This window comes from Diadema setosum, chromosome 19 (assembly GCF_964275005.1).
Source record: "Diadema setosum chromosome 19, eeDiaSeto1, whole genome shotgun sequence".
NCBI lineage: Eukaryota > Metazoa > Echinodermata > Echinoidea > Diadematoida > Diadematidae > Diadema > Diadema setosum.
This window is the reverse complement of record NC_092703.1, coordinates 29,277,974-29,290,308: the sequence shown is the minus strand read 5'-3', so window position 1 is coordinate 29,290,308 and position 12,335 is coordinate 29,277,974. Positions and strand designations below refer to the sequence as shown.

The 12,335-nt window shown below is 39.8% G+C and overlaps 4 protein-coding genes across 4 annotated transcripts in view; all 4 read right to left on the bottom strand.

Annotated features, from left to right (window-relative positions):
- The window catches only part of LOC140242404 (DNA topoisomerase 2-beta-like), a 62,643-nt gene that overhangs the window by 21,660 nt on the left and 28,648 nt on the right, over positions 1-12,335 (bottom strand). The window lies entirely within an intron of this gene.
- LOC140242857 (uncharacterized) lies at positions 771-2,590 on the bottom strand. The gene is made up of 4 exons (XM_072322606.1): positions 2,495-2,590; positions 2,041-2,169; positions 1,356-1,499; positions 771-938 (listed from the first exon to the last, which is right to left on the bottom strand). Exons 1-4 carry the CDS (start codon positions 2,588-2,590, stop codon positions 771-773), a joined length of 537 nt encoding a protein of 178 aa, XP_072178707.1.
- LOC140242825 (uncharacterized) lies at positions 4,966-8,514 on the bottom strand. The gene is made up of 5 exons (XM_072322577.1): positions 8,490-8,514; positions 8,003-8,164; positions 7,462-7,571; positions 6,606-6,842; positions 4,966-6,243 (listed from the first exon to the last, which is right to left on the bottom strand). Exons 1-5 carry the CDS (start codon positions 8,493-8,495, stop codon positions 5,373-5,375), a joined length of 1,386 nt encoding a protein of 461 aa, XP_072178678.1. The 5' UTR covers positions 8,496-8,514; the 3' UTR covers positions 4,966-5,372.
- On the bottom strand, positions 9,042-11,960 carry LOC140242856 (uncharacterized). Its single transcript, XM_072322605.1, has 6 exons — positions 11,865-11,960; positions 11,411-11,539; positions 10,719-10,862; positions 10,152-10,301; positions 9,629-9,790; positions 9,042-9,221 (listed from the first exon to the last, which is right to left on the bottom strand). Exons 1-6 carry the CDS (start codon positions 11,958-11,960, stop codon positions 9,042-9,044), a joined length of 861 nt encoding a protein of 286 aa, XP_072178706.1.

Genomic DNA, 12,335 nt, shown 5'->3' with positions numbered 1-12,335 from the left:
TGGAAAAATGTATTAATTGTAGATCAAATAAATTACGAACAAACTTGTAGCTGATCGAATAAATTGAATGTAGCATAGACATGATACTTTTAGAAGAGTTAGACTTATAATGATTCATATCTAACGCAAGTTTTCTTCTGTTTGAAGCATCTTTTTCCTATTCCTCACTTCCTTAATTCAGCCATCCTTTCATCCATCCACTAATCCATCCATGTATCAATTCATCCCTCCATCCCTTTTTTCTAACATCCTCTCATGCCTACCTTCAGTATCCCCTCGGCTTCGTTGGCTTTCTGGCTTTCTCCAGCCAGTCTTTCTTGGAGGTCGATGACCTCTGCTTCTTTTTCGTTCCATCTCACCTTGAGATGGTCTAGAATGTTTGAGTCGATGTCAGATGACACCACATTCATGTGGGCGGCGAGATCCTATATCAATAGGGAAATAGCAAGTACTGGCATGAGGATCATTCATGATTTCAGTGTGGCTATGAATTTCGAATTCTACGGACTGAGCTATTTTCTATTTGTGAGAAAATGTCGATGAAATAACGAAATCGCGTAACATGATTTTATGTACACTATACTTCAAGTAAAATAAGGTATAATCAGACGCATTCTACAGAATATATGTACCAAGGAGTGACGCTCCTTGATTCTAGGCGATCAATATAAGCTGAAGATTATGTCTTTCTTGCAAACTAAGAGACGACATGATTGATTATTTCCATCTAAAATGATTTTGCAGTTTTTCCACGTTTGAATCTATGGGAATCACTCTGTAATACCCACCTGGATGTTGGCAGTTTCGATGTCCAGAGCTGTGGCAATCTTTTTGGCATTTTCTCTTGCCTCTTGCCATGAATTGGTCAAACCCGCAAAGATGTCGTCTGGCGAGTTTGACGCTCCAGCAATGTCGAGCCCGACATCACTGGCAAGGATCTGAATTAAGCAGAAAATGCAAAAACAAAGAGACAAATTTGTAATTATAAACTGGTTATATAATTTGCATAAATTGATATAATGCATCATAATCTAGAAGCTTTTCTATGCACTTTACATAATTTCCGTTTTATACATCAGAAAAAGAAAAGTTCTCAAGGATTTTTGAAATTGCTCAATACTTGTCACAGCCTAGTCTGTCTGGCAACACAGCTATTCCACAAAATAGGCGCTGCAACGACAAAAGGGCAATCTCCATATGAACAAGTAGATAAAAATAATGTGTACCAAGCATTCATTTTCAACATGACAGCAAATACAAATAGGTCTGGTTCGTTTAGGCAGTAAATTGTTTTAGGCAGACAAGATGGTAGAATAGTGAGCACAATCCCACAGTTAAGAGAGGTATATACATACCATCAGTTTATCCAGGACATTGTCGTATTTCGTTCCCACAATGCAGCACGCTTCCTGCTGAAGCTGCCATGCTGCTTCCATCCGTTCGAAGACCATATGAGCCGTCTCACACACCCGGTGCTCTCCCATTCGTTGAGCAAATGCCTGCAGTAAAGCAGCGACGGAGACAACAATGGTGGTGACTATATGGTACTAATGGTAATAATTATACGAAGATAACAGTGATTATAATGATAAAGATGGTGCAGTAATGATAATGGTATTGATAATTGTTTCATTATCACCACCAATGATGTAGACGACATGATGATAATTATGAGTTGGTATCTTGATCATGGCATTGATAATTGTTTCATCACTACCGATGATGATTAGAACAATGATAATTCTGAACATAAGTAATATCAGCAAAAACGTCTTTATGTGGACAGTGATTCACATGAAGAGAGCTGAGATGATGTAAAACACAATGACAACTTACCTTTTATCGGTACATACTGTACCAATTAATCCATAAATGACAAGTAGGCCTATTGGTCTAGAATCTGCATCATACTAGTTCCTGCCATTGGCATAATTCGTATTATTTTACTGCAAGCTATACCTTACTCCTTGAGTTTAATGATTACCTAACTCTTTCTATCTCCCTCTCAACAAAACTAACATGACTAAGGTGAATATTTACCACAAGCCTATGCTCCAGTAGTCTGATGTAATTTCTCTGCTCCATACTGTGCAGAAGTAAATTGCCAGAGAGTGCGCAGGTAGGTGCCAAATCTACCTCGGCGCTCTGCACCGCGTACGGTCGCATCATCTGATAATGATTAAAAAAGGAAACAAATAAACAAGGCGAAGAAGAGCATACAACATACATGATGTTAGAGAGTGAGGATATAATTGAAATTTCGGCATGAACTTTGTAACTCTTGCATCTTCTGTATCTACGTACTTACCCACTGTCTCTAAAGTTTACTGTAAATAGTTCGATAGTTTGATTACCGACCTCTTATACTTTGTTTCATTGTATAACATTATGCGTTATGAACATGCTTCATTCTGATTTAGTTGGTTTGCACAGAGACATTAAATGAATAATAATAAGATAAAGTTTAAAGGAGAGAAAATCAAGATCGACCCACCTGGCCCCTAGCTTCGTGGATGATGTCCTGGCTCAAGAGCCGGTTGGTGGAACAATTCTTCAGCATCGCTCCTGCGATACCAAAGAGTTCAGACATCCTACAAGTTTACAGAGAGAGGAAGTTTCAAATTACTTGAACAGAAAAAAAAAGTCATTGCTTATAAATCAATCGTAGATTTAGTCCTTTAATTTGTGATGTATTGCTTTCAGCTACAGCGCAAAAAAAAAAAAAAAATATATATATATATACATATCATTCATGACCAAGATGAGTCAAACGTCAAGATGCTTATCGAATGTGATCACACTTCTCTTCAAATGTCAAACGACTTTGATATGAGGTGCGTTTACCACCTTCCAATTAGACTTTCAATTACTTATCCAAGTGTATACTGTGATTTCAAATCCGATATCGTAACAATATATGCCATAACTGTCATGATGCATAGATCTGGTTATTATGATTCGTGTCATATCCAAGCTTCTCTAAAGACTGTTCCGTATTTCACTTAAACATAGTAGTGTATTATGTAAATCTCTGCTTGCGATGGTACAATATGAACATGCTTTGAAGGCATATTAATTACACAGTGACTGCAGCGTTCTAAATAGATATGGGAAATTTCACATTAATCTGCTTTAATTTTCAAAGCATGATGCCTATTATACGGTTACAGCGACTTCGTTTACACAAGTATAGGCCCTAAATACGTTGTGAGTATTTTTTTTTAATACAGGAGTAACGCCTATTCTTATTTTCAAATGATGACGTTTTAATTCTATTGAGCTTGAAAACAATTTTGATACACGTCATGCGTATTAAACAAATCTATGAAAATCAAAACTTACCTCGATATAAACTAGGAATGTGAAGAAGATTCAATCACAAAACGCCGAAAATTCGGAATATACAGCGAAAGATCACTGAATCACTCCTTGCAGTTGAAAAGCTCAAAAGCAAAGTGCCTGTATTGACTGGATGCGTTTCCATCCCTACGTGAAGTATGCTAATGAGGGCGTCATCAGTGAAACTTTCAGCCAATCCGGTTACTTTTACGCATGCTGTCTCGTAATGCGCTGTGCGTGTAACGCGCGTGGCATTATTGCGTAGGACTGTAGAAAACTGGGACACAGGTGAACATGCCCCGTCTTCGTCATCACTGAAACTTTCAGCCAATCAGGTTACTTTTACATACACTGTCTTGTAACGCGCTGTGCGTGCAACGCGTGTTGCATTGTTGCGTAGAACTGTAGAAAACTGGGAGACAGGTGAACATGCCCCGCCTTCCTCACCACTGAAACTTTCAGCCAATCAAGTTACTTTTACGTCCTCAAGTATGCTGTCTCGTAACGCTGAATGCTTTGCAGCGCGCATGGCATTCTTTCGTAGAAAACTGGGGCATACTGTAAGTGAGCATGCCCTGTATTCTTCACAACTGTTACCAAAGAGTATGGTCACGACTGTCTGTCAAAACAATATTATTTCTTTTATACATATATTTGAGGAGAAACCATGGTGAAAAGACACACACACACAAAACAAACAAAACAGAAAACAAAAAGATTGCCAATTTATGGACAAAAATCATCGATGCGTATGGTCATATTTCGCTTTTGTGCTTGTCATGCTTACAGCTATATTTACCAAGAGAGTTTAGTCAGACTTCGGTTAGAAAACACACACGAAAAGACTAACAACGAAAAAAAAAAAACCCAAAATGAAAGACACATACACTCATAACTCAAAAGACAGCAAAGAAACAAGAGAACGTGATGAATTACGCAGGTCATTGCACTCATACGTTTTACGGAACCTGATACACTGATAACACTTTGAAATATATTAACAAAGGTAGTGACTGACACACATATCTAATGTTTCACTGGAACAAACGGGATGAACATAGAACAGAAAAAACAGGAAGTACGTTATCAAGAAAACCATCTCCAAATCCACTCTCCTAGGCCCCCCCCCCCCCCCCGGTTACTATTCCTATACCATAATGTACTACGAGGTATGATATACCTTCACAACTGTAAAAAAACAAAAACAAAAACAAAGACCATCCATACTGATATCCCGAGCCCATTTCCAGACATCTGTCATTCCTCCTACCCCCTTGGTCCCCCCCCCCCCCTTGGTTCCAAACATTCCTTACCCACACATACATACACATACGCAGGCACACACTCACAGACAGACAGACAGACAGACAGACACACACATACGCATAGACATACACGTACACTCATTACACAATACATATATTTAACATAACATACTTCTGCCAGTCCTACAACAGGTCTGGCCAATAGGCAATCGGCATTTTACGACAATATAAAAGAAAGTCGAAGGAATGAAAGTGAAAATGTTTGGGTAAGTCAGTTTATTTACAAATTTGTTCATAATTGCAAGCAATGAATATAACTGTTCAATTGCATGACCCCTCCTCCCCCCACCTTCCCAACACTTATCTCATTTTCCCCTACCACTTTATACTCGCTGGCAACTTCCTGTCTTTGGTATTTATTACTGGAGGTGACCATGCACGTCCTCACAGGTGAGCTAGTGGCTCCGATTAGTTTGTTGTGTGTTTATCTCTAGTTGTAAGTGGAATCATAATTCACAGTTGAGTGGTATTTCCGATTTTTCAAGTCAATATGACTTATTAAAGAGTATTTTCTCAACCGCTGTTGACAGCCCATGTATACAGCCATTTCTTCACAATACAGTTTCCGGTGTTTTCGAGTACGCTCAGTCGTAACGCTCAGTTACGTTTGCTATATCGTCCATTATCATCCGAACATTTTGCTGAGCACTGTTCCCCTGTGTTACGTAACCCTACCCCCTCCCAATGAATAGATTATTGCTTCTCCAGTCAGCAAGAGGATGAATCAGCATCATCCTCTTCTCCCTCGTGTAGCTGGAGATTATAAAGCTTCGTGATGACCTCTTCCAATCTAGGCCTTTGATTCCACTCGGCGCCACAGATCTCCGTCCCGTAACAGAGTAAGTCACATTGCGCCCTTTCCCGGCCGATGACCATCAGGAGCTTTCCCAGTGCGTAGACGTCCGTGGACGTCGAACACGGCATCCCTTCCAACACACACTCTGGGGCGATATGTCCACACTCTCCAGTGCTTTCATACTCCTCGATGAGCTCATCGTCCACTGGCACCTCAAAAGGAGAGCTCGTATCGCTGGAGATCCCGAAGTCAATCAATTTTCCTCTCCAAATGTCTTCTTGTTTCGTGACCAACACATTGTCCACTTTGAGATCGTTGTACAGGTAGCCCCGGTCGTGCATGGCTTGGAGTCCCTCCGCTACGTCAATAATGACGTCAAACCAATCGGTTCTTGAGAGGTGTGGTCCCTCGGTATTGAGGCAGTCGGCTACGGTGTAGCTCCGACACTCTACCTCGCTTCCGAAGAATTCCATAGCGAGGGCTGTCTGACCGTCTGCCATCTTGAAGGAGCCATAAAAGGCGGGAAACCAAGGTAAGCCGCTGAGTGCGCTGTGGATTCGAACCTCGTCTGGGCAGAAGACGGAGAGATGCCAGCCGACCTTCAGGGCCACGGGTCTCTTGGTGTTGGCATGGCGACAGAGGAAGACCGTGGCTACAGCTCCACATCCGAGTTCGATGCGATCTGTCGTTTCGTCCCACGCGGTGATGTCGGCCATGCTTGATACCACCATGACGTCAGAGGCGAGTCCCTCGCATCCAGAAGACAGCCCAGACAATTCCTCTCTGAAAGAAATTGCAAAATAGTGCAACAATGTCAATGCAGAATTCGCAATGTCAAACGTTGATTTATGTTCCGCGGAAATGCTAAAACACTGATTCCAAACGTTCGTAACATTATTGATATACATCTCGTGTGAGACGATCACATCATGTATGACGAAGTTTGACATTGATAATTATCATTGACACAGTTACTGACAAAAGTGTACTTTGACTGAAGGAACTGGATAGCAGGTGCACCACTGCATATCAACACAATATCAATAGTCATGATGTTTTCATTTTCACATCATGATCTCTTCGTGTCAATAAACAGTTTTCATGTGACAGGAAAGGTTACATGACATATGTCTTATGAAACTCACTCCTCGCGGCTGTTCCCCCCTTTCCCAAGGAATGGAGGAGTCTGGGATAATAGGATCTCGTTGGACTCTGTCGGAGCATCTCCCACAATCCTCTGCGGCAAGTTCCTGGGCGTGGCTTCCTCTTCTGTGACCTTCGTCACCTTTGGGATGGCGCCCTGGGCCAGATGCTGCAACTCGCCGGATTTTTGGAACGGGATGTTAATCGGGAGAGAAACAGTTGCAGGGCTGTCCCCAGGGCTGTCCCCATCAAAATGGGTAGGACAATAGAAGTGGTATTAATCGTGTTAGCATAACAATTGCGACAAGTTTATTCATTATTATCATACTTGCTATTTTTCTGTGTTTTCTTTCTCTTATGTTCTCAGTGGTAATGATAATATCATTCTCATTACATCCCATTTTCCTTATCATTATAACCATCATTATTATTATACAGTGGACTCCCGTTATAACGAAGTGCTTGGGACCTGCAGTTTATTTATTTTTTTTCGTTATATCAAAATTTCGTTATGATCGAATAGATAGACAATAAACACAAAGAGCGGATAATGTTGCGGCCTGAATTCTTACTTCGTTGTAACCGGAATTTCGTCATAGCCATGTTTGTTATAACGGGAGTGCACTGTATTTGCTGAAAATTGCATCATCATTGTCGCACATCAATTTGTTAGAGAAGAGGTGAACTTTAAGGTATATTCAAATTTCATTCATATAAAAAATGCTAAGAGCTGCTGTGCTACTGTGGTATTTGATGTGCGGTTAGCTTGTCAGTATACCAATCAATAGATTGAGCAGGAGAATACATTATATTGTATGGGCATATTGCCATTTCGCCAAACATCATCGGCAGACTCACTCAGTCTCCTCAGGTGACACAGATTGAACTTTGGTCCGTTGATGAATCTCGGTGACGTCAGTTTGGATGGAAACAGATGACGTCATCGGAGATGGTTTCTGAAGATGGATCTGGCGAGTAATTAGAACGACGAGATATTTTTTTTTTTTTACTAAAATTTAAGGAAATCCCTTCATGCGATCTATTTTCTAATTGATTTCAAACACACCATCTATTATAGATAAGACTTGATCTGATTGAGTAGTCACGGATAAAAAGGAACATGATAAAGGTTACGTCTTCACACACAACAAAAAAATAAATACTGCTCTTTTCTATGAAGCGTGCACCATTTCATCAAGGGAAAAAGGTACGGCCCCAACGAAATCAATGCACGTGAAAGGGTACAACTGTCGAAGAAATTAATTCTGTATTGAAAGATGATAAGTTGATGAAATTCACTGACAAAAACAATTTGAGCAGGCATTGTCAAGTATAATTTCAAGATATGTTTAATTTCTTTAATTGTTATATTGGCAATAGTGAAATAACTCTATCTCACTTGAAGAGCTTCCTCCGCTCGTCGGCTCTTCTCTCGCTCCTGTCTTAGAGCCTCTTGGAGGTCAGTAACCTCTGCCCTATTCTCCATCCATTTAGACATCATGTCGGCCAGAGGAACCCTGTCACCTTCGCAAGGTGCCACGCCCATAAAAGCAGCCAGATCCTGTGGAAGGAGACGCAAAGAAGTAGATTCACAGCAAAATGTCAAATCAATTTTTTTTTTATCCACTGCAAATGACTTAAAACGATTCAAAAACATTTGATTGTGAGGAGAAAAATCACTAGTCTGTCTGAAACTTGTCAACCGTGGACACTTGAACTTACCGCTACTGTATAAGGCATAAGTTGATGTAATAGTATTGATGTCAAGTTAGCTAAATCAAAACAGGTAAATCTCGCACCAAGCAAAAGCTTCAACACATCCTTTGAAATTAACCTACTACAGGTAGTAAGTAAATAGCAGAGAAGACACTGCGCAATGTTGGCACCTGCATGTCTTTTGTGTTCGATCTGTTTTTCTCCACCTCCGTCTGCAGAGAGAGCTCTTTTTGAGAAACTTTTTCCCGAGTCTCCTTCCATTTTTCCTTGATGGAAGCTAAAACAAATGTAGATTCATTGCCCGGAGTTTGGTCTACACCGCAGAAGTCAGCCAGATCCTGTCGGTATACAAAAAAGTATTCACCCCAATGTTGTCATAGAACAGTAGATAGAGATAAGAAGAAATACACTGACAAGTAAAAGAGAGAAATAAGTATTTGGATGAACTCAGTGCAAATGAGTTATGCTGACAGAAAACGAAGACAGTTTTTAGACAAGAGAGTAGCCGGATTTATCAGTGCATTAGCCAGGTTTACTATAACACTCATAATCAATAACACTGCGCTGTTCCTTTTCCTGCGATATTGCTGAAATTTTCTTCACCGTCAAAAGTGATGATATCCTCTGTGAAAATTTAGGTATGACTACAACGTTTGGTTAGACTCGACAATGAACAGAGTAGTCGAACGATGATAACAATTGAGATAATGCAAGATAATGATTTAGCAAGCTGCTCGTACCTGCAGGTTCTCCATAGTTTGTGAAGACTTCACCCTTTCTCGGAGAAGTGACGTCTCTAGGTCATTCACCTTTGCCTGGAGCTGGGTCCATGTGGTCTTGATGGCTCCAAAGAGGGTGGAGCCAATGGTGGACCCAGCCACGCCCATCATGTCAACGACACGCTGCAGGATGGTATTAGAAAAATGTGTGAAAGCTGTAAAACAAAATGCTCCTAGCATATGATCGGTTACTACATTAGTACAAGAATCAATCAATCAGTTTTGTAACAGAATGACCTCCACACCTTGGCAGTGAATTGCATAATGGAAAATGTATTAATTGTAGATCAAATGAATTACGAACAAACTTTTAGCTGATCGAATAAAATGAATGTAGCATAGACATGATACTTTTAGAACAGTTAGACTTATAATGATTCATATCTAACGCTTCGAGTTTTCTTCTGTTTGAAGCATCTTTTTCCTATTCCTCACTTCCTTAATTCAGCCATCCTTTCATCCATCCACTAATCCATCCATGTATCAATTCATCCCTCCATCCCTTTTTTCTAACATCCTTTCATGCCTACCTTCAGTATCCCCTCGGCTTCGTTGGCTTTCTGGCTTTCTCCAGCCAGTCTTTCTTGGAGGTCGATGACCTCTGCTTCTTTTTCGTTCCATCTCACCTTGAGATGGTCATGAATGTTTGAGTCAATGTCAGATGACACCACATTCATGTGGGCGGCGAGATCCTATATCAATAGGGAAATAGCAAATACTGGCATGAGGATCATTCATGATTTCAGTGTGGCTATGAATTTCGAATTCTACGGACTGAGCTATTTTTTATTTGTTAGAATATGTCTATGAAATAACGAAATCGCGTAACATGATTTTATGTACACTACTTCAAGTAAAATAAGGTATAATCAGACGCATTCTACAGAATATATGTACGAAGGAGTGACGCTCCTTGATTCTAGGCGATCAATATAAGCTGAAGATTATGTCTTTCTTGCAAACTAAGAGACGACATGATTGATTATTTCCATCTAAAATGATTTTGCAGTTTTTCCACGTTTGAATCTATGGGAATCACTCTGTAATACCCACCTGGATGTTGGCAGTTTCGATGTCCAGAGCTGTGGCAATCTTTTTGGCATTTTCTCTTGCCTCTTGCCATGAATTGGTCAAACCCGCAAAGATGTCGTCTGGCGAGTTTGACGCTCCAGCAATGTCGAGCCCAACATCACTGGCAAGGATCTGAATTAAGCAGAAAATGCAAAAACAAAGAGACAAATTTGTAATTATAAACTGGTTATATAATTTGCATAAATTGATATAATGCATCATAATCTAGAAGCTTTTCTATGCACTTTACATAATTTCCGTTTTATACATCAGAAAAAGAAAAGTTCTCAAGGATTTTTGAAATTGCTCAATACTTGTCACAGCCTAGTCTGTCTGGCAACACAGCTATTCCACAAAATAGGCGCTGCAACGACAAAAGGACAATCTCCATATGAACAAGTAGATAAAAATAATGTGTACCAAGCATTCATTTTCAACATGACAGCAAATACAAATAGGTCTGGTTCGTTTAGGCAGTAAATTGTTTTAGGCAGACAAGATGGTAGAATAGTGAGCAGAATGCCACAGTTAAGAGAGGTATATACATACCATCAGTTTATCCAGGACATTGTCGTATTTCGTTCCCACAATGCAGCACGCTTCCTGCTGAAGCTGCCATGCTGCTTCCATCCGTTCGAAGACCATATGAGCCGTCTCACACACCCGGTGCTCTCCCATTCGTTGAGCAAATGCCTGCAGTAAAGCAGCGACGGAGACAACAATGGTGGTGACTATATGGTACAATGTACTAATGGTAATAATTATACGAAGATAACAGTGATTATAATGATAAAGATGGTGCAGTAATGATAATGGTATTGATAATTGTTTCATTATCACCACCAATGATGTAGACGACATGATGATAATTATGAGTTGGTATCTTGATCATGGCATTGATAATTGTTTCATCACTACCGATGATGATTAGAACAATGATAATTCTGAACATAAGTAATATCAGCAAAAACGTCTTTATGTGGACAGTGATTCACATGAAGAGAGCCGAGATGATGTAAAACACAATGACAACTTACCTTTTATTGGTACATACTGTACCAATTAATCCATAAATGACAAGTAGGCCTATTGGTCTAGAATCTGCATCATACTAGTTCCTGCCATTGGCATAATTCGTATTATTTTACTGCAAGCTATACCTTACTCCTTGAGTTTAATGATTACCTAACTCTTTCTATCTCCCTCTCAACAAAACTAACATGACTAAGGTGAATATTTACCACAAGCCTATGCTCCAGTAGTCTGATGTAATTTCTCTGCTCCATACTGTGCAGAAGTAAATTGCCAGAGAGTGCGCAGGTAGGTGCCAAATCTACCTCGGCGCTCTGCACCGCGTACGGTCGCATCATCTGATAATGATTAAAAAAGGAAACAAATAAACAAGGCGAAGAAGAGCATACAACATACATGATGTTAGAGAGTGAGGATATGATTGCAATTTCGGCATGAACTTTGTAACTCTTGCATCTTCTGTATCTACGTACTTACTTACTGTCTCTAAAGTTTACTGTAAATAGTTCGATAGTTTGATTACCGACCTCTTATACTTTGTTTCCTTGTATAACATTATGCGTTATGAACATGCTTCATTCTGATTTAGTTGGTTTGTACAGAGACATTAAATGAATAATAATAAGATAAAGTTTAAAGGAGAGAAAATCAAGATCGACCCACCTGGCCCCTAGCTTCGTGGATGATGTCCTGGCTCAAGAGCCGGTTGGTGGAACAATTCTTCAGCATCGCTCCTGCGATACCAAAGAGTTCAGACATCCTATAAGTTTACAGAGAGAGGAAGTTTCAAATTACTTGAACAGAAAAAAAAAAGCCATTGCTTATAAATCAATCGTAGATTTAGTCCTTTAATTTGTGATGTATTGCTTTCAGCTACAGCGCAAAAAAAAAAAAATATATATATATATACATATCATTCATGACCAAGATGAGTCAAACGTCAAGATGCTTATCGAATGTGATCACACTTCTCTTCAAATGTCAAACGACTTTGATATGAGGTGCGTTTACCACCTTCCAATTAGACTTTCAATTACTTATCCAAGTGTATACAGTGATTTCAAATCCGATATCGTAACAATATATGCCATAACTGTCATGATGTATAGATCTGGTTATTATGATTCGTGTCAT